Raw genomic sequence first — 23,517 nt, 5'->3', positions numbered from 1 at the left:
GGCCAACACAGATTCCTTTAATGGGAAACGTAGTCTCAGAGACCACACACTGGCCTGGCCAAAGTGTTCTCAGACCTGTGCTGTGGCCTGAAGCTCTTCTTAATACTTCCTTCCTGCTCTCCCTTCACAGGTGACATGGTCTGAAAGCTCTCCCTGCCTACCCTCCTCCTCCCCCTTCATCTTTCACAGGTGTTTCCCTTCATAAATCTCTTGTATGGCTAATGGGGGTGTCTGGTTTTCAGCGGAGCCAAGCACTCACGCTGTGACCTTGGATTTACTCCTTTTTCTAGAAAGGACTGTACTGGGGCAACTGGTGATATTTGAATCTGGTCCTTATATTAGATACTAGAATTATATCCATGCTAATTTCCTGACTTTTGTGGCCTGCAATTGTTTTTTTTTCTTAAGATAATAAACCATGAGGAAAAAGAAAATAAAAGAGGGCACAACAGTTTAAAAATTTCAATAAATTTTAGAAAATAGGAAGATGGAGACATGGCCACTGATTTTGCAGGGAGAAATGAAATATGAGGGAAATCAGGGGGTAATTTCCACCAGAAATGATCCCATTTGCCTGGAATAATCCCTGAGAAGCTCAGCCCATGGAAGAAGATGTAGTAAAACTTGGATCTGAAAACTGAAGGATTGGTTGAAGGTCCAAATTCAGTGTAGCTGGGTTTCCAGTTCCCCTCCTCCATTCTATGCTACCATGATTCCTACCTCTCTCCACCAGCTCCCACGCCGTTCTGCCAAAACTGTGGATTTATTTTCCCAAAGTGGTTTTTGGAGTCAAAAGACTCCAAGTCAAAGATAAGGCAGGAGGGCAGCTCCAGGATGAAAATGGGATGTTAGTAAGTAAAAGTGTAGTTTCTGTAGTGCAGTTTCCCTAGCTTCCTCTCCTGGTGGGCCCTTCAAGGGCCAGCAGCCGGAGGTAAAGCCCACCCTCTCACCAGTAGGCAGTGACTAGAGAGACAGGAGGGCATGACGGATAAGAGTAGAGACTCAGAAGCCAGCCTGCTTGGGCTCAGATATCTGCCAATATAGGAGCAGTGTAACCCTGTTACTCAAACTCTCTGTGCCTCAGTTTGCTTACGAAGGAGATGATAATAGTACCTACCTTGTGGAAACCATTATGAGTATTAAATGAAATAATACATAGGAAGCCCTTAGAATGGTATCCAGCCTATGTGATGTGCTTTATTATCGTCAGTTATTATTACCATTATTATTAATCTCTGGAAATTCTGAATAGCCTAGAGGAAAAAAGAAATTTATACTGGGGATTCTACCAAAATAAAGGCTGCCTCATTAACTGATCATCTTATAGGAAAGCCTGAGAGTCAACAAGCCCTGTAACACGGAGCTCCATAATCATCTCTGTGGAGCCTTAAACTTTGTGATGATCAGACGCCAGCTGGAAGGGAGGGGCCGAAACAAGCTAACAGAAAACCCAGAGAGAACAGGGGAAATGTAAGCACACAGGAAAGTTACTTGAGAGATAAAAGATGTTGCATTAGTAAGACAAGATTGGAACTTTTAAAAGAACAGCCAGAAACTAACACAACATTGTAAAGCAACTATATCCAATAAAAATTAATAATAAATAAATAAATAAAAATTAAAAAAAAAAAGAACAGCCAGAGAAGAAGAAACGACATTTTAGAACTTAAATATAAGTTATTTAGAGAGTCTAAATAAAAATTCAGTAGAGGATTGGAGGATGAAATCAAAGACATTTCCGAGACATTAAAACAAATGCCCTTGAGGCAAAAGGAAAAAGACTCAGAAAAGATCATTGTTCCCTTTCTCGGGTTAAGGGGTCCCTAGGATCAGCAGAGGTCCCCCCTTTAGAGCTGAGGAAGTAGAACTTAAGGTGACCGTTAAAGCTGCTCTTAACTTCTGTCCTGGCTCTGCATATACTTGATTCTCATTCTTATTTCTAGTGCTCTTGCAGCTGTTTCCCTTCTATTTGATATTGTTTATAGATTTTTTGAAAGCCTTCATTGCTTTCTTTTGCTTAATAAAGCAGTACGCAGTAAAATATTGAGAAAACAGTACAAAGAAGAAAATAAAAGCACATGTAATCTCACCACTCAGAAATGGCGATCACAACTAACAACTTTTTGTCTATGGTGTTCTGTGCATATCGCAGATAGAGATGTGATTCTTTGAATTTGTACGATGCAAATTTACGTCTTTGTTTTAAATTCATGAACATTTTCCTATACCATTAAAATGATTTATATACATCATATTAAATGATTCCACGATAGCATATCTTTTGAAGGTACCATATTTTATTTAACCATTTGCCTGTTGTTGCGTATTTAGTGTGTTTATATCTATATAAATAAAACAAAAGTTCATTCCGTTTGTCTCTTACTGGACCACATGAAAAATTACACAACAGATTTTCACCAAACTTGGGAAAGCCAGATTCAAAGTGTAGGCTATGAAGAATAGAGTATATTCATGTTGTGGAGCTTGATGGAGAAATAATAGGGGAGGGAAAATAATTTTCCCTCTACCTTTCTGAGTTCTTGGCTGAGACTTCCTGTGACAAAAGACAGATTAACAAGAGAAAAGCAAACACATTTATTAACATGTATACCTCATGTATACATGGGAGATACCCAGGAAAATATTTCCCAAGATGGCCCAAGTCACCACCTTAAATACCATCTTTAGCTACAGACAAAAAAGGATGTTGGGGGACTTCCCTGGTGGTCCAGTGGTTAAGACTTCACCTTCCAATGCAGGGGGTGCAGGTTCGATCCCAGATCAAGGAGCTAAGATCCCACATGCCTCGTGGCCAAAAAACCAAAAACATAAAACAGAAGCAGTATTGTAACAAATTCAATAAAGACTTTAAAAATGGCCCACATCAAAAAAAAAACAAAGGATGTTGACAGAGAACTATATTAACCATAATGGAAAAGAATATCAAAAAAATAACTGAATCACTTTGCTGTACAGCAGAAATGAACAGAACATTGTAAATCAACTATACTTCAACAAAAGAAGAAAACTCATCTAACTATGAAAAAAAAAAAAAAAAAAGATGTTGGGGCAAAAAGAAGGCCAGCTATGGGAGGTTACCAGGGAAAGCATGGTAAACAAAGGTAAGGTTTATTATGCAGATTAAATCGGTGACTTCTCCATTGATAAGAGTTCCTGGACATTTAGAGTCAACCTTCTCTTCCTAGTACAGAGAGGGAAACACCTTTACAAGCGATTTCCTTTGTAAAATGTACATGTCCCTTACAAAAGGGTAATTCCTACTCTGTTTTCAGAGCTTCTGCTGTTTCTTAAAATAATTGGTTCAAAACAATCCTTATGCCAAAGAGGCATATTTGGGGGTGGCAAGTTCTGCTATCCTTCACACCTCAAATTGATGAACAGGCATCCTTGAAAACAACTGAAATAAAAAGAGATAAAAAGAGATCCATGGCTGGAGCGAGACTTGTCACACATAATATGACACTGTAGATAGAAATCAGACATAATGGCTTCCATCTTTGTGTCCCCAGTCAAATGGCCTGAGAACATCCAAACCTGATTACAGCTACTGATTTGGAATCTACTGATTTTCAAGTAGGCAACTCGATGAGGAATACCGAGGGCATTTCTGTCCAACAGAATGTTTACAGTGATAGAAACCTGGAATATCCACTGTCAAACACTTGGAAGGTCAGCAGATGACGGACAAGTAAAGTCATCTCTCAGGCCATGGACTGATTGATCTGTCAATCAATCCATCCTTCCTTCCATCTCTCTCATCATGTAGCACCTGGCGAGTAGCTGCCCTGGGTATCCCCAGCCTTAGGAGTTAGTTAGTCTTTTTTCTTTTTAACTTTTTATTTTATATTGGAGTATAGTTGATTAACAATGTTGCGATATATCGTTTCAGGTGTAGAGCAAACTGATTCAGTTATGTATATGCATGTATCAATTCTTTTTCAAATTCTTTTCCCATTTAGGTTGTTACATAATATTGAACAATAGTTCCCTGTGCTATACAGTAGGTCCTTGTTGGTTATACATTTTAAATTTAGCACTGTGTACATGTTAATCCCAAACTCCCTAACTATCCCTTCCCCCAACCCTTCCCCCTGGTAACCATAAGTTTGTTCTTTAAGTCTGCAAGTCTGTTTCCGTTTTGTAAATAAGTTCATTTGTATCATTTCTTTTTAGATTCCTTTCTCTTTCTCTTTCTCTGTCTGACTTTCTTCACTCAGTATGACAATCTCTAGGTCCACCCATGTCGCTGCAAATGGCATTATTTCATTCCTTTTAATGGCTGAGTAATATTCCATTGTATATATGTACCACATCTGCTCCATTCCTTATGAGTTAATCTTTACATTAAATATTTAAAAGAATGTCTGGAGCTTCTATAACATGTATAGCAAGAGAGACTTTATATTCCCTGACATATCTGAGATTTCTTACAATTTCCAGCTGAATTAAAAATCACTTGTATCTCAAAAAAAAAAAAAAAACCAAACAAATAAATAAAATAAAAAACAAACAAAAAGAAATTTTAAAAAATCACTTGCATCCCTCCTCTCTTTTCCCCACCCTGCTTCAGCTCAAGTTAGAGCACAGCCCCTTTCCTTTTTAACCCAAGGTTCTTCTCCCATTGTGTAGTTGTGTAAGTAGAATTTACTCAAGATTTGGCATTAAGGTTGGGCTGCTTGTGACTGGCCAGTTTCGCATCTTGGGCCCCCTGGTGTCTGACCTTGTTGCTAGATCATTCCCTCCTCCCACCTCTTTCTCAGTCTTTCTCTCATCTCTCTTAATCCTTCTTTAGTCTATCCCATCAAGAGTTCATATTTTCTCCCATTTTTTAGCAAAGCAATTAACTTCTCTGTCTGACCATGTCTACAGGCTTCCTCTTTTATACACAGAGATGTCATCAAGATACTCTCTTAATGTCTTTTTTTTAAATCAATCAATCAATTAATTTTTGGCTGCGTTGGGTCTTTGTTGCTGCGTGCGGGCTTTCTCTGGTTGCGGAGAGCGGGGGCTACTCTTCGTAGCGGTGCACAGGCTTCTCATTGCGGTGGCTTCTCTTGTTGTGGAGCACGGGCTCTAGGTGCACAGGCTTCAGTAGTTGTGACACACAGGCTCAGTAGTTGTGGCACGTGGGCTCAATAGTTGTGGTGCACAGGCTTTGTTGCTCTGCGGCATGTGGGATCTTCCTGGACCAGGGCTCTAACCCGTGTCCCCTGCATTGGCAGGTGGATTCTTAACCACTGAGCCACCAGGGAAGTCCCTACTCTCTTAATCCTTGATGGTTCTCCCTCTAAGAGGAATCCCGCAGTTAACATTTAACATAATAAAAAACTTTCACCTACCCATCTATATCCATCTGTCTTTATTGTCATCCAGTCATCCCTCATTTATCTAATTGATCCATCCCCCTGCCAACACCTACACATTCATCCATTCACCCAGCTCTCAGCCTCTCTGCTTTTCACTGATTTCCTCCCATCCTCCTCCAGAGACCTAGAACATTCTGTATGGGAAGTTTCTTTCTCTTGGTTTTTTAAAGAGAAACTTATGCTTTGCAGAAATAACTATCAGCTGCCTTGAAATGATAAAGGGGAAATAGATAAGAGGTGCATTGCTGGGAATGAACTGTTATAATCTTTGCTTGGGCAAGGGAAGGGCAGATAAGACCCAAATTAGAATTAAGTGAACAAAGCCAAGTGAGGTTTGGGCCATTCACTGAAGGAGCTTGGCCAGGGGTGACATGTTCGCATATATCAAAAGTTAGGGTGTTGGTGGAAATACACCCACAATGCAAACACACCCACACTCACTCAGAAATACTTAATACTTTGAGTTTAGCTTGAATTCAGCCACACTCTCATTGTACTGATGACAATAGGACAGCCGATAATTAACCTGTGAACTATGACAGGATTATTTCTGAAAGTTGAATCCCTCAGCATGTTGCAGAGGCCCTATAATTGATGGATCACTAACAATGCTGCACTGTAAAAAAAAAAGGTACACTTGAATATATGTAGCATCTAATGTTTATATTATACATCAGGATTGTCTTAGATTTGCTAATTGTTCTTACTACTTTTCTTAATTGTGTTAAGTAGTTGAAAGTAACTTTTTAGCATTAGATACATAGGCCAAATTTGAAATACATTCCATTCTTCAAAACACTCCCCCTGGACCTGACAATGACCAATTATTGCTTTTTTCCTCTTTAGGCAGGGAAAATTCTTCCGATTGGATACAGAGCTGCAAACTGCTTGACTGAAAAACTTCCCAGGGTGAGTGTTTTCAAAATGCATTTGTGTGAACATAAGATAAGCAACGCTCAACATTCCTCCTGAGAGTTGCATAAATTTAATGTGGTCAATTTGGATTATTTTTACTGTATTTTGGGGCCTTCTATTGAGTTTGTCCGAGGAAGTGAAAATTCCAGGCTTACAATTTCCAGCTCTACAAAAACTACTGGGGATTCCATTTATTTCGATGGGAAATAGTCATTTATGGTATGCTTCCTAACCTGGATACTTCTTGGTTGTTTTCTAAATATAACTTTTAAAATATGTTGTTTATTTCCATTAAAAAAATTTCAGGATGTTTCATTTTTTGGAGCTGTAGATCCCCAGGTACTGATTAAACTCATGTAATGAAGGGTGTTCATTGATTGGTATAGATCAGTCTTGCTAATAACTAATCGACTGTACTTAATAATTCTATTTTCTTCTCTCCCTGTTGGTAGCTAATGACCCCACCTGAGGCAAAAAAATTTTTCAACTTCAGATATCCACCTGCTGGAGCCGAAAGAGTATTTTACGGCAGAGCAAATGATCCCCAAATTGCACCTTCTTTGACACATGGAATAAGATCTAAAATTTCAACACCGGTAACTTCTTTTCTATTTTTCCCTGTGCATTATTCACTTACCAAGGTGAAAATGCACAAATGAGGTATTAGTGAAATATCTCCTTCCCACTCTTAATCTTGGGCAGTGAAAAAAATCCAAGCAGCAGCAGCCAAGAGGGTGAGTGTAGAAAAGTCGATGGTTTAAGCCACAGACTAATATTCTCCCCTCAGATAATAAAAGCCAAGCTGCACTTAATTTTCTCCCAGTAAAGAGAAGTGCTGTCAACGTTTGTTAAAGCATGGTGAGGACAAAGGCTGGGTGATATTGCTGGAGATGCTAAGAGCGCTTGTACATGCATTGTGTGCACGCAGGGTGTCGGTGTTACCTGCTACTGATTGAATGGACAGTCAAGGGTCAGAAGACCTGATCTTATACCTGGAGGGAGCTGGTGGGAAGCACGTGGCTCTTGCGCTTGTCATTCCTACTTTTCTGGAACCTTTGAGTCGAGTAACCAGGGAGTTGCCCTCATAAATGCTTTAGCCCCAATGAAAAGTCATGTTTAGACATGTCTAAGCTGCATAGCCCCAATTCTGATGGTTCATTTGAAGGTGAGCCAAGACAACGATCATGAAATGTTTTCGCACAATCATATTCTCTTCTCCCCAGCTATTGAGTTTCAGTGTTCAGATTTTTTTCCTTTTTTTTGGTTGTTACATCTTTGCTTTGTACGATTTCTTTAGGCAAAGGTACTGATCAACCCACAGCCTATTACAACATTTCAACAGAAAATGAAAGATAAGAAGGAATCAGTATATTTTAGCAATCAACGGGCACCGTTAGGAAAATCTCATGATCAGACGCCAGGATTACCTAAAGGCCTGGATATACTCAATACGACATTTGGGACGGCAGTCATCAGAGGTAGTGAAAATAAAGGGTGGGGAAGGAGTGATAAAAAGTCTTCTTAGAAAATGGGATTAAATATCCTGTTGGGATTTATTTAGTGCTGGTGTAAATGGCGATCCAAGAATGAAATATGGGAATCATAGCAAGAAAGTTACTCTCAGACTCAGAAGCCTTAGAGTTGATGTATGTCAAGGCAGTAAGAGTTCAGGGTTTGGGGAGGAGATTCAGGGAGCAGAGTAGAGATGGTGTAAAGACAGGAAAGAGACTCAGGGAAGTTGATGTTGGGACCAGCTGTGAGGGCTGCTATCTCTTTCCCCTGGACATCTATTTGTGTGTTTTATTTCCACCAAAGCCTCTAATGTGTTCATAACTCTTAATTCTTTTTAAAAAATTTTTTTGTATTGAAGTATAGTTGATGTACAATGTTGTGTAAACTTCTGCTGTACAGCAAAGTGACTCAGTAATACACATATATACATACTTTTTTGTATTCTTCTCCATGATGGTTTATCCCAGGATATTAAATATAGTTCCCTGTGCTATACAGTAGGACCGTATTGTTTATCCATTCTATATATACCAGTTTGCATCTGCTAGCCCCAAACTTCCCATCCATCCCTCCTCCACCTCCCCTCCCCCTCGGCAACCACCAGTTTGTTCTCTAGGTCTGTGCATAACTCTTTAACTCTTTATGAAATTCTGTTTCATACAAAGACCACAAAACAGATAAGTTAGGTAAATGCTGTGTACAACACTCATTCATGAAGATCCATGATGTGTACACTTGCTTATTAACCGAACAGGCAGTATCAGAGCAGATTCCCCTCTCATCTTGAGAGGGAGTGGAGCAATCTTTCAACAAACGACTTAGAATAGAATTGGTCACAGGCAATTTTTTCTTCTGCAGCCCCAGCGTCCTGCCACGTTGTTGGGTGCTTTCCCTTTACACCTTCTCACATTTAGCCTTTTCTGGTCTCTTACCCTCTCCTTCCAGGGATCTTATTACAGGAAAACTCAAATTCCATCTTTTTTTCATCCTGCAGAGGAATTCGCTTCTTTCTTTGTCTTTCTGCACCCACTGAGGCTCTGCTCCAGGAACTTACCTTTTTTTCACCAAAATGTCCATTAGATTATTTTCCTTAACATAGTAACATCCGTTCTGGAGATAAATTATGCCTTTCTCTTGGAATGCAAAATCTGCAGTTGTACTTTAGTTTATCAGATCTAAAGTTAAAACTTGTTAAAATTTGAAACATGAAAAATGTATTTTAGAACAGATAAAATACCTTTTTTTTTCTTTTAAATAGGATTAAAAATTGTATTTAAGTACACCAGGCATTACAGAATTACGGTAATTATATCGTAACCGCTATCAAGGATTACTTCATTTAATATGGAAAGTACTGTCTAGGTGTGTCTCATTTAATTATGTAATGGAAAGAATGTTCCAAAATGTGTATGTGTGTATTCATAGGTGTAATGGTTCCCACATCAAAAAGAAGCACTGCTTTACAGGATTATTCTGAGTAGGGCTACCTTCTGGTATTCTTAACTGTTTACAGACCCCACTTCTTGGCAGAAAGTCCAAAAGAAGACATCTTAATGTATGTTGTTAGGTTGAAAGAGAAGAGTGAAATTGTAAATGGAATTATATTTAAAAATCATTACATGAAACAATAAAAACAAAATAATTCGCTGTATATAAAACCAGGGACCACCAGTCCTGGGAAAGCAGCTGTTCAACAAAGATCTTCTAGCTCTAGGTTTGGGAGCAGTAAGAAGAAGAATTTCTTTCTGATTCCAGTGACTTCCCTGGCACTTTGGGCTACTTTGAAGAGGGATATTCACATCTAAACAGATTCAGGGTGTGTGCTGTTGTCTACAGCTGCCAAAATTTGCATCAAGTCTTCCCCACAGGGCATCAGGGTTTCTGAAACTGATATGTGATTCAAATTTGCCTAGATCATCTTGGGAAGTCTGGAGCAAACTAAAATAAAAAGTATCCTGAGATCCTCAAAATTGGGAATTTAACTGGGCTTGGCATATAGCTCAGGACAACCAAAGTGGTTAACCAGCATGGAGTTCTTCAGAATTCTAGGGATTGAATCTGTTCAAGTGGGATCCTTAAGACAGTGACGCCTGGGCTATTCCTGTCTTTGGTGATAAATCTCTATGTATGTTGGCTTTTTACCCATGTAGCTTAAGTAGTTAGCATACCAGTTTGTCATTTGCTCTAGTCAACTTAAATATGTTATAAAGAGCTGAAAAATGCCTTAAAACTGATTTCATTAATTCTTCTTTCAGAATTATCCGCTAGAGAGGTGGTGAATCCACCAAAATCCTATCAAGAAGTATTTGAAGAAGGACAGGCAGGACACGATCTGTATATTGTATCTCACAATGATTATTATGCAGGTAAGTCTCCTCCAGTGTAAAATGGGCCTGAGAATATGAGACTCAGATTTGTGAAGAGGAATAAGGGAGATGATGTGCTTAAAGTTAAAATGCCTGGCATATAATAGGTGATCAATAAATAATAACTTATTACTTATAAGGTTATAAACCCCGATAGCTGGGAACACATACACTTACGCATTTTGTGTGTAAAATGTAGAAAGATATGTTTCATTAAAATGAAAAAAATAGCTAAGTAAGATTAAATGTTGGGTAGTCTAATCTTGTTTTTTATTCAAATAGTAGGATTATTCTAAGTGCTTCGCTTTACATGAGGAATATTAGATAATGGTCAAGCGCAGAAATTTTCGAGTCAGATCAAGTTCAAGGCCTAGCTTGTCCATTTATTATCTTTTAGACCTTGAATATTTTACTTATCACCATCTATTTTAAATTTCTTAAATAGGGATAATAATGTTGCGAGGATGAAGTGAGTGCCTGCAAAATGCCAAGCATGGTGCCTGGAACATAGTGAGGGCTCAGTAACTATTATCATTATTATTATTATTATTAAGTGATCTTGACTAAAAGCCTTATTACTAGAATTATTCTATAGCATAACTAAAAGGCATTGGATGTTTAAGTGCTGTAAACTACAACTTAATTGTTGACATGTGGATGCTAAGTAGAATCTTGATCTAACGGAGGATTGACAATTAGACTCTGATACCTGTCCTGAGAAAGCCGATGGCCTGTGCATGATTCACGAACTAATCTGCATTAGTTAGAAGCAAGACTAGCCCTTCACTGCAGCACAAGACCCCTCTCTCCGTCTTTATTTCTTTACTTTTCTCCTCCACCGCCCCTTCACATCATACTCCTTCTGGGGCTTGTCTGCTATGCCCATTGCTCTCCGGCTGGAGTCAGCCATTCCCTTCTCCCATGACCAGTCTCTGCTGGTTCCTTATGCTGCCCGGTACACCCCGGTCCTGAGATCATCTCCATCCTCCCACGGCTGCTTCCACCCCGTGCTTTTTCACAACCTTGACAAGGCTTCTCTCCGTGTCTCCTCCGCTGCCACTTCCTTGGCTCTGTCCTTCCCTTTCTTCTTCTTTAATATTATTTATTTTATTTTATTTATTTTTGGCTGAGTGGGGTCTTTGTTGCTGCGCGTGGGCTTCCTTTAGTTGTGGTGAGCGGGGGCTACTCTTCGTTGCAGTGCGTGGGCTTCTCATTGCGGTGGCTTCTCTTGTTGCGGAGCACGGGCTCTAGGCGCGTGGGCTTCAGTAGTTCTGGCACGCGGGCTCAGTGGTTGTGGCTCGCGGGCTCTAGAGCGCAGGCTCGGTAGTTGTGGTGCGCGGGCTTAGCTGCTCTGTGGCATCTTCCCGGACCAGGGCTGGAACCCGTGTCTCCTTCTCTGGCAGGCGGATTCTTAACCACTGCACCACCAGGGAAGTCCCCTCTCTTTCTTCTTTTCCTCCTTTTAGTCTTCCTTTTCTTTATTCCTCCTTCCCTCCATTCCTCTCTTGTGAAAATATTTTATTCATTTTTGGAAAAGTTTAGCATCGATAGCACAATCTAATCCAATGCCATTTGATTGTTTTAAGAAAGAACGATTTCAATGAATATGTATATAGACGCCCTTTACGTGCATTTAGCATTTGGAGGAAAATTTGGAGGAAAATGAGTGTAGTTTTAAAAATTATTTATTTATTTATTTATATTGGAATATAGTTGATTTACAATGTTGTGTTAGTTTCTGGTGTACAGCAAAGTGATTCAGTTATACATATGTGCATTCTTTTCCATTATGGTTTATTACAGGATATTGAATATAGTTCCCTGTGCTATACAGTAGGACCTTGTTGTTTATCCATTCTATATATAGTAGTTTGCATCTGTTAGTCCGAAACTCCCAGTCCAATTTTTTTTTTTAATATTTAGAAGACTCTAATGGACTATCACATGACTGAAATTACTTTCACTTGCTGATTTTTACAGAAGTTTCACTAGCCTCTTGAAAAGGAATAGAATCCAATCCTTTAAATATTTATTTTTTACTTTTTCCCTTTAATGAAAGCACTATTTTTTATTATAAAAATGTAATTGTAGAGAATGTAAATATCATGGAAAAATGAAGAAAAAGTAAATGTAATCTTGAAATCCCATTAGCCAGAGATAACTACATTTGATATATTGAACATCTTTCTAACCCCCATCCACGGAGCTATCTTCAGTTAAATGTGACAATAATCTCCATGCTTTTGGAGAACCTGCTATATGCATTTAAAATTTTTTACTTGAAATAGTATGTCAAGGGCATCATTCAATAACAATAACAACCTCTTTTAAATACACTTAATTTAAATTATTACTAAAGTAATAAATATTTTCTTTTATAAAATGCAGGTTGTATAGAAGTATATGAAATGCAAAGAAAATCTCCCACAATTCCCAGTCTGCCATAGGTGATACTTTCATATATGTTTTTCTTTGCTCATTCATATATGAGTGTATGTGTGTGTTTTGCATCCTACTGTACACACTTTTTTTTTTCCCTTTTGCTTCCCCCCACTCCCCACATACGAAATTTCTTGGTTGTCTTTTCAGGTCAGTTATCGATATTGTATTTTTCAGGATTACAAAAATGTATTGTTTATTTATCTTTGTGAATGTGATTTGTTTCCATAGGATACATTCCTAGATTTCTGAGCATCTGAAAATTTCACTCTTAGAGCCAAACTCTCCACCTGAATAGCTGCCCCAGTTTGCCCTCACAGGCACAGTGTATGAGAATGTCCATTTCCCTGCATCCTCCCCAATGGCGAGCTTTGCCAATCTTCTTTATTTTTGCTTAACTGAGAGTCGAATTATGACTGCGCGCTATTGTTTTTGCTTACATTATCTGGGTTACTGGTGAGGCTGAATATCTTTTCTCCATCATTTTATAAACTTTTAGCTGATCTCTAGTTTCAGTCTTACTTTCTTATCTACAAATAGAAAACTAATACCACATCATGACTCGAAAAAAGTATAGTACTAGATCTTAAAAATAAAGACCTCCCTGTTGGGTTCTCAGCCCTCTATCACCCTTTGAATGTCTCTAATATGAGATAAGTGATTATAACGAAATGTGAAGGTTGTAATGCAAATCTGAGTGGGAGCAAGTATAAAACACCAATCTCTCAAATCTTAGCATAGCTTAAAGCACCACTGGGGTCACAAAGCCTTGCAGTACCTCCCCTGATCTTCAGGATTTCTTTAACATTGATGGGGCCTGAATTTTTCATCAGTTATATGTCTTTCTCCTACATCATTTTTCTACTTACTTTCCAAATATTAACACAAGGAACCCTTGTTCCACCAGTCTCCCAGCTCACATGGGAGAATGCGTCTGTCATCTGTAGCCAAATGTGTGCAGTTTCCTGCGCGGTGACAGTTCCATTCTTTTTCCCACTCTCATTTTCATTGTCAATGAGAACATCATGTGCTTCTTGCACAAAGTTGTGTTGCTTAAGTCAGAAGTCTTCCCTTTTCTTTTCTTAGGAGAAGCAAAGCACCGAAAGTATAACCCATCAAGTTTTCATAGATTTAACTTGTATGGGATCCCAACACCACATTTTAATGATGGACGAAACATGGCAAAAACTTTACATTGGCTTCACGAACTACAAATGTAAGTTTAAGTATGTTGTGTCTTGGAACAAGTGTTAGATATATGGCATACGGACTTGAAAGTTTATTACGTTTATTTTTGGAAGAGGTAATGCAGTGACATGGTTCAAACATAAAAATAATAGAAAAAGATACACAGTGATATGTCTTCTAAACTGTCCAGTTCCCCGAGAGATAACCATGATACTGTCTTTTTGTTGTTGTTGGGTTTTTTTCTGTTTGATTTTTTGTTTGTTTGTTTTTGACCGCGTGGCTTGCAGGATCTTAGTTCCTGCAGCAGGTATAGAACCTAGGCCCCCTGCAATGGAAGTGCAGAGTCCTAACCACTGGACTGCCATGGAATTCCCTGTGTGTGTGTGTTTGTGATTCTAAAGTTATTTCATGTCTTTTCAGCAGATTGGAAGACATACATGAATGTTTTTAATCTATGGGATCAACCCTACTACGTTTCTTAAAGATAGTGGGCTTTCAAGTCTCTAAAAAGACAATCATGTCACATATAATTGACCTGTCATTTAGCTTTGTTTAATAGTTATTTGGGCACCTGAGCATCTGACTTAACTCTCACAAACTGTGACCTTTTTACACCTGCATTATACATTTTGACTACTTTCCTAAGAAATTAAAATAAGGTTCCTTAGTTTTTCATTCCCTGTCTTATATTTTATATCTAAGCCAACAAACAAAATAAAAACCTATATTTCCTACTATGTTTAAAAAATCAGAAGATTGAAAATACTGAGGTACTGGGTTGAATGGTGGCCCCCAAAGATGTCCATGTTCTAATTCCCAAAACCTATGAAGGTTATATTATATGAGAAAAGGGTCTTTGTAAATGCAATTAAGTTAAAGATCTTGAGATGAAGAGATCATTCTGGATGATCTGGGTGGGCCCTAGATCCAATGACAAGTGTCCTCATAAGGGAAAGGCAGAGGGAGGTTTGGGACAGAAAAGCAGAAGACATTCAGAGGAGAAGAAGGTGATGTGAAGATGGAGGAGGCTGGAATGATGTGACAGCAAGCTAAGGAAGGCCAAAAAAAAAAAAAAAGAAAAAATGCCAACAGCCTCCAGATGTTGGAAGAAGCAATGAACATATTCTACCCTAGAGCCTTTGGAGGGAATGCAGCCTTGCTGTCACCTTGATCTCAGACTTCTGGTCTCTAGAACTGCGAGAGAATACATTTTTATTGTTTTAAGCCACAAGTTCATGGTAATTTGTCTAGCACCCACAGGAAACGAATATACTGGGCTTGCATTTCTATACATCAATGGTGGGAGTGGATTTGCTTTGCTCTCTGCCCTCTTTATTTTTTTATTTTTATTTTTTTAGTTTATAACTTTTTAAAAATTAATTTTTATTGGAGTATAGTTGATTTACAATGTGTTGGGACTTCCCTGGCCGTCCACTCCGAGCTTCCACTGCAGGGGTTGCGGGTTCGATCCCTGGTCAGGGAACTGAGATCCCACATGCCACACAGTGCGGCCAAAAACAAAACCAAAAAAAAACAAAAAACAAAACAAAACAAATACAATGTTGCATTACTTTCTGCTGTACAGCAAAGTGGATCAGTCATACATGTACATCTATCCACTCTTTTTTAGATTCTTTTCCCATATAGGTCATTACAGTGTATTGAGTAGAGTTCCCTGTGCTCTACAGTAGGTCCTTGTTGTTTATCTATTTTATATACAGTAGTGTGTATAAGTCAATCCCAATCTTCCAATTTATCCCTCCCCCCCATTCCCCCTTGGTAACCATAAGTTTGTTTTCTACATCTGTGACGTCATTTCTGTTTTGTAAATAAGTTCATTTGTACCATTTTTTACACCCTCTGCCCTCTTTAAAGGATACACTGGCCCTCCAAGTTTCCATAGGCCCCCAGGGTGCACACAGAGTTTGCACATTCCCACAGGCACCCACCTGCCTCGCTCATTTGCCTGTCTGGTCGCTGAAATAACAGTTCCTAGTTATAGAGGCCAAATGCTTAGTACTTTATATATGATTAATTTAATCCTACCAACACCTCTGTGAGGTAGGTGTACTATAATTTTTTTTGGGGGGGGTATGGAAAAGTTTATTCACTGAACCTATCTATGAAACAGAAACAAAATCAGGGACACAGAGAATAGACTGGTGGTTGCCAAGGGGGGGAGAGGGTGGGAGGGGGTAGGATTGGGAGTTTAGGATTAGCAGATGCAAACTGGTATATACAGAATGGATAAACAACAGGGTACCACTGTACAGCACAGGGAACTATATTCAACATCCTGTGATAAACCATCATGGAAAAGAATATGAGAAAGAATGTATATATATGCATAACTGAGTCACTTTGCTATACAGCAAACTAACAACACTGTAATTCAACTATACTTCAGGTGTACTATAATTTTTAGCCTTTCCATTTTACAGATGAAGAAACTGAAGTACAGAGAAGTGAAATCATTTGCCCAAGATCATGCAGCTGAGAAATACTAGGGGTAGGGATGAAACCCTGGCAGTGTGTCTCCAGGGGCTGCCTTTAACCACTACACCAGGGGTATAGGCACTGGATTCTGTGATCACAGGCCTGAAATTTTGATTTCCATTCTTCTCCCACTCCCTTATTATATGAGTTTCTGATACTTGAATTATTGAAAACAATAATGTTAAAACACAAACACAGAAGAACTTCTTTCAATATTATACTAAACGCATATGAGATAGTTTTTCTTTAGGGTATAGAAGAAGAGCTTATAAAGCAAATATTCATTAATTTATCGCTATTAAAGTTGTTAAAACATACATAAAGTAAAACAAGAAGAAATGATTTAAGTATTTAACTAGATATTTATAATTAAATATAACATAGAAATTGATACTTAAAAGAAGATGACAAATATGGTTTATCCACTTCTGAGAGCTTAGAAATATTAAACCTACTATCCATTTCTTAAAGATATGAAATAAACATATTCACAGGGTGGTCCTTAAGAAGGTCCTAAGAGCAGAGCTTTTGGGTCATTAACAAGCACATATTTATCAATGATTTGGGATAGTCATAGAAAAACACACTGAATTTATAAAAGCAGGCCATATGCAGGATGCATTTCCCACCAACTTGTCTCTACCCACAAGGAAACATCATTTATGGAACACTTTTATTTGATCATTCTTTCTGTATTTTGAAACTTAGTTGGAAAATTATTGCTGAACTGATAGATTCTTTATTCCCTTGATTTGTTGTATTTCAAAAAGGACTCACTACTTCGTTCTTCAGTGTGATTTCTATTATAAACTTGGAGTGAAGTATATTCGTTTACATCTCTTTTTTATTGTGTTAGTTTCAGGTGTACAGCAAAGTGATTTAGTTATTCATATATATATAAATTTAATCTTTTTCAGATTCTTTTCCATTCTAAGTTATTATAAGATATGCAGTATAGTTCCCTGTGCTATACAGGGTCTACTATATAGCACAGGGCCTACTGTATAGCACAGAGAACTATATTCCCTGTTATCTATATTGGTTATCTATTTTATACATAGTAGTGTGTATCTGTTAATCCTAAACTCCTAATTTATCCCTCCCCCCACCTCCCCCTTTGGTAACGATTAAGTTTGTCTTCTATGTCTGTGAGTCTCTTTCTGTTTTGTTTACATCTCAATTTGATATGCACTATTTGAACATAAATTTTGTTTACTCTTAACTTTTGAGAGTTATTAGGGATATATACTTTTAAGGAATATATTTCCTCTATAAAACTACCTCTATCTATATTCTGTTTATGAACTTTGGTCTGAAAAATCAGTTAGAATGTTGAAATGGGGTGTGTGTGTGTGTGTGTGTGTATGTGTCTGAATGAAACAATTGATTGGCACACAGAGACTTTACTCTGAGTTGGTTAGTGGATACTGTGAGGTGTGTAATGATGTTACAGTTATTGATATTCTGACATACTTGGCTGCTCACAAATACTTCCCGATTCTCCCAGAAACATAACCCAGGCACTTTTAGGCTGAGAAGCGTAGGCTCCATGACTTAGAATCCTTACCTTTACCATCCAGGCATGTTCCTAATCATGCCCCTTGGAGCTGGTTTTATTTATTTATTTATTTTTAAAAATAAATTTTATTTTATTTATTTTTTATTTTTGGCCACGTTGGGTCTTCGTTGCTGCATGCGGGCTTTCTCTAGCTGCGGCCAGCAGGGGCTACTCTTTGTTGTGGTGCACGGGCTTCTCACTGAAGTGGCTTCTCTTTGTTGCAGAGCACGGGCTCTAGGCGCATGGGCTTCGGGGCTCCGTAGTTGTGGTTCTCGAGCTCTAGAGCGCAGGCTCAGTAGTTGTGGCGCACGGGCTTAGTTGCTCCGCGGCATGTGGGATCTTCCTGGACCAGGGCTCGAACCTGTGTCCCCTGTATTGGCAGGTGGATTCTTAACCACTGTGCCACCAGGGAAGTCCTTGGAGCAGGTTTTAGATTGTCAACTTTATTTGTTCAAATTACAGCCCTTAAACTGCCTCTGATTTATTCTGACTTTACCCATATTGCTCTTTTTCTCCCTTTTTGAACTAATGGGAAGTAAATGAAGAAATAAAAGATGAATTACTTTATATTTCATCTTTCGTTTCTCCACAGAGTGTCACTCTTCTCCAGAAATTTATTCAACTCCATATTTCTTCAGTACAGGAAATAGTTTTAAAAGCAAATGGAATCTAAGAGTTTAATGTTCATTGTTTTTAGTCTTAGCAAAACAATAGAGAATTTATTAATTTTAATGTTATTAAATAGCGGTGTTGTAATTTTGCAGTTCTCAAAAGAAATTCTTACTCATTTAATCACAGTGATAGAAGTAATGAAATTATATTACAGAAAATTGGCAAAATAAAATCACCCGTAATCCTGTCACCTTAATTCAACCTTTATTATCTTTTTAATCTATTCCTTTCTAGTGTGGCTTCCTGTGTTGATTTTTGCATAGCTTTAATCAGAGTGCAATACCATTTTATATCCTGGTTTTTCACTTAACATAAAATAATTTTATATTGCTGTGTATTCTAAATAACCAACATTTTGAATGTGCACAGAGTGTGTTCTTGTTAATACGACATAATTAATCACCCTCTAGGATTGAACATTTAGATTCTTTTCTTTTTGTTTTTTTTTCATCGTAGACAGTGAGGCTACAAGCATTTTTATAAATGTAACTTCTTTTCACACTTAATTATGTGGATTATCTCCTTATGATTGGTTTTCAGATGTGGATAAAAGAGGATGAACATTTTTATGCTTTTTGAATCATGTTACCAAATTATTTCCAAAAGGGTTATAGCGATTTGCACTCGCAATCTACAAGTGTTTTACCATACTTTTTGCCAATGTTAGATATTCTCTTTCTCTGCCTCTTGTCTCTCTCTCTCTATATATATGTGTGTGTGTACATATATATATTTATTTATGTACTGTGTTAAAAGTGGTACTTTGTTGTTCTTTTATCTTATATTTCTTTTATTACTGGAGAGTATTATAATTTCTCCATATATTTGCTTACTAGATTTGAGTTATTTGTTTATATCCTTCGGTTATTTATTTCTTTGATGCTTACTTTTCCGTTAGCAATTTTAGGAGTTACACTTATAAGAATGATATTAACACTTTTTGTTTACTGAAAAAAATTTTGTTTGCTTGTCTTATTCTTTAATCAAAATTTTATATTCTATTATAAACTTATCTTTATAATAGAATATACATGATAGAAGAATGAACATATAAAGCTTTCTTTTTAGCATATCATTTCTTTTGAAACTGGATTTATTTTTTGATGGCCCAAATGATACTATGGTATTCCTCACCATATGTATATTTGGTAGCCAAGAATACTTTAGGTAATACAGATACCTGACAATTTTCTAATTTTATAGGAAAAGAGGAGCTAAGGTTGTATCCAAGAGAGTTGATGATTTCAAAGAAAAATTTCAACATAAACTTGGAAGAATTTTAGATCCGTAAGTTCATGATTAACTTAGAATTGAAAATGTTTTTGGATCAAATTTACAAACTACTCTTGTGGTAAATTTTGGTTTGTGTTCTATTAGGTTCTATCTATTAAATGAGAATCATCCTTTTGTGTTAATCAGGGAACTCTTGTTAGCCTCTATAGCGCTTGGGGTTCCAGGAAAGTACTGAGTCTCCAAAATGGACAGGGCATTTGGAGAACAGGGTGGAAGAATTTTGTGTAAAGCTTTATTTCTGGGATCTCAGAAATTTAACTTATTGCATTAATTTTCCTCTCTCTTCCCTGCCCCCCCCCACCCCCCATATATATGTATGTATGTACTTCCATAATTCTGCTTTGAGTATGTTCTGTTTTTTTCTTTTTCAGTCTGGACTTTTTCACTGGAAGCCAGTGAAAGCATTCAGCCATTGCTAATGCAAGTGGGAGATTAGGAAAAAGATCTGTTGGAGAACTTCTGTTTGATTCTCATAGTTTGGTTATAGGAGAAAATATAGGCGATTAAAAACATATGGCAAACATATTTTAAATTCCAGGGATGCCATGTGGTGGGAATTTTCACTAAAGGATTTGTTTTCTTTGATAGCATTGCAGAAACAATGAATGTTCCCCCAGACCACACATTTGGGGCTTGTCTCCGTCCTGAGGAGTATGGTAAATATACAAACTTTCTTCTTAAAAAACAAACAACAAAATCCCCCCCCACCCCCCAAATCATGCAGTTAAGTTCACCATCTCCTTCTCTCAAAGCTTCTAATTTTAATGGCTTAAAATATTACATTAGCAGTAAAGAGAACAATTTGTAGCACAAGAAAGAAACAAAATTTTCATATATTTGAAATAGGAACAGTTTAAAGCCCTTGTAATGAATTCCTTAAGTGTATTTAAGGCTCAGAATTTTATTTAGAAAATAAATGAGGCCTGTATTAAACAAGCCAAAGTGAAGTGAGGCAGCTTTTTAATGAATTCCAATATTGTACTAGGCCCTTGTTACTCAAAATGTGGTTGCAGATGGGCAGTGTTGGTGTCCCCTGCAAGGTTCTTAGAAATGCAGAATCTCAGGCTCCACCCCAGACCTACTGAATCAGAAACTGCATTTTAACAACATTCCCAGATGAACTGTAGGGACATTCAAGTTCCAGAAAGCCCTGTACTCTACAACCACATACTTAAGAACTACTCTTCCCACCAGCCAATCAATTAATCAACCTATAAAGTGGCAGAAGAAACTTCCCCGGATTTTGTCTTTAGTGCTAAGGGATCTAAACAGCAGACTTCCAAAGGGAAAACTATGCCAAAACTTATCAGGATTGGGCTGTATTTTACTGGTTTTCAAAATACAGTCTGCAGTCTACCTGCATTAAAATCACCCAGAGAGTTTATTAAATACGCAGGTTCCTGGGACCCATGCTCATATATTCTCATGTACACTAAACTTTAAGAACTGCTACTAAAAATGTGTTAAAGTCCACTCACTGACAAATAAAATAAATATTTACTGAGCTTCTGCAACATGGTGTTTCAGAGCACCATGAATCACCACATTAGGAGATTATATTTTGGTTGTGTTTTTAGATCAACTGTTACATGTTTAATGGATGCCTGCCCATCTTAGAGGCTTTTCATAGCTCTAGAAGTGGGTAAGGGATGATTTAGGAAACCCATCAGTTAGCCTGAAATACAAGTAGATAATCATGCCCAGCTGCCTACTTGAGGGCAGGTTCATGATGGTTGGCACCCCATCTGGCTGTCTGTTGGATTCTTGGGGTCTAGCGTACAGTACATTGTTTTCCCCGGTATCTATAGCATGAATCAATGAATCTAACACATAGTTTATCATGTTGACAATTAGGCAACATTGACAAATTTCCTAATAGTTGAGCTACGTTATCCTTAAAAGTTGAATGATAAGATAGAGCTATAAAATGAAAAAGAAGGACACTGACATTAATAGTTTAAAAAATGTGTCAGTATTGGCCTTGGCACTGTACAGCGTAACTGTGAAAGGTGACTGTCAGCCCTCTCTAGACTTTTCGTGGAGCTCATGGACGGACACAGATTAACCCCAGTGGCCTTTTGTGACTACTATTGGGGTTAACTAGCAGCATCTATTCCGTGGAAAGCTTCAGGGTCTGCCTGCTTCCGAGAACATATTGGTTTCTTTACTGGGCCTGGATTGCTCCCTTACCCTTACTTAGGGAAAGAAAGGCAACTGCACAAAGAATGCCTCATCCCTCAGGCCTGGGGTTGTTGGTTATGTTACGATGTTTCCAGGAAGAGTGCAAGGGCTGTGTCCAGCTCCCAGAATGCACCAGGGCAGAGGCGATGTGGAGGAGAATCATGGGCAGTTGTGCATCATGGGAATTGGTTGCAGGCAGGGTGTAACTGAGGAGCAGGCGTGGCTTTTCTGATGTCCCTGGTGTGGTAGCGAGGTCATGGTTCTCTCTCTTAGGGCCACAGCTTGTACTCCTGATTTCAGCTCTTTAGAGGTGGCTCTTGAGTAGTTGTCAGTGATTTTTCATGAGCTTCATAAATATTCTCTCAGGGCCAGGCCCGAAGAGGGTATCAGCGTACCTCTCATCCACTAGGCAGTCATACCTGGTAGGGTTGTGGTGGGAAAACCAGGTAGAGTTGGAGATACCACCATTCAAATGGTTATTTTTGGATGTTAATGGAGAGGGAAGGCCTCTCAAGATAAAAAAAAACTCAACCAAGAGCCATCTTTTGGAAGAGTTGGGGTGGGGGGAGGTCCTTATACAGAGCAGCCCCCCAGAGGGTTGACATCAGGGGAAGGAATGTGGAAGAGAAAAGGAAGTCACACTTATTTGTCAAAAATCACCCCTAACTACTTTGATTTCCTCTCGCAGAGCCTTACCTGGGTTTTGCCTATGTTAGGATGGTCTGATAGTAGCTGACCCCATTTCAGATGATCTTGTTCTGAGGCACTTGCCTGGTTGCTGGAACCAGCACTGGTTGTGGGCTTTTCACCCATACTTAGGGTCTACCCTTAGAAAGAAGGCTTTTATCAGAATATGCAGGATTAACTCCTGATTTTATAATAAACTTAGAGGTGATATGAGTACCTATTAAAAGAGACCCTTGACAGAGCCTAATAATATAGGGCCTTGTACAAAGTAGGTGTGAATATTAGTTGCCTTGACCTGCAACCAATGTTGCAATTTATTTTTTTTCAATTTTTAAAAATTGAAGTATAGTTGATTTACAATGTTGTGTTAATTTCTGCTGTACAGCAAAGTTATACATACATATACATATACATTTTAAAAAATTCTTCTCCTTTATGGTTTATCATGGGCTGTTGAATATACTGCCCTGTGCTATATAGTAGGACTTTGTTGTTTATCCATTCTACATATAATAGTTTGCATCTGCTAACCCCAAACTCCCAATCCTTCCCTCCCCCAACCCCTTCCCCCCTCGGCAACCACCAGTCTGTTCTCTATGTTTGTGATTCTGTTTCATAGATAGGTTCATTTGTGTCATATTTTAAATTCCACATATAAGTGATATCCTATGGGCTTTGTCTTTCTCCTTCTGACTTACTTCACTTAGTATGATCCTCTGTAGTTGCATCCATCAATGTTGCAATTTAAATTAACCTACCCAGGATATCACAGCCAACTGCCAGCATGACCCTGTCACAAGAAAGCAGGAAGGGAGGGGTATAG

The 23,517-nt window shown here is 38.2% G+C and overlaps 1 protein-coding gene across 1 annotated transcript in view; it reads left to right on the top strand.

The window, feature by feature from the left end:
• EFHB (EF-hand domain family member B) overlaps positions 1–23,517 on the top strand; it is a 48,368-nt gene that overhangs the window by 8,039 nt on the left and 16,812 nt on the right. Inside the window, 7 exon segments of the mRNA XM_061193704.1 lie at positions 6,234–6,296; positions 6,755–6,898; positions 7,600–7,780; positions 10,070–10,180; positions 13,706–13,835; positions 19,737–19,820; positions 20,415–20,482. Of these exon segments, the coding sequence (XP_061049687.1) occupies positions 6,234–6,296; positions 6,755–6,898; positions 7,600–7,780; positions 10,070–10,180; positions 13,706–13,835; positions 19,737–19,820; positions 20,415–20,482 (781 nt within the window).

The sequence above is a fragment of the Eubalaena glacialis genome, chromosome 6, assembly GCF_028564815.1.
Source record: "Eubalaena glacialis isolate mEubGla1 chromosome 6, mEubGla1.1.hap2.+ XY, whole genome shotgun sequence".
In the NCBI taxonomy this organism is placed as follows: Eukaryota; Metazoa; Chordata; class Mammalia; order Artiodactyla; family Balaenidae; genus Eubalaena; species Eubalaena glacialis.
The sequence above is the reverse complement of the archived record's forward strand: the minus strand, read 5'-3'. Positions and strand labels throughout refer to the sequence as shown.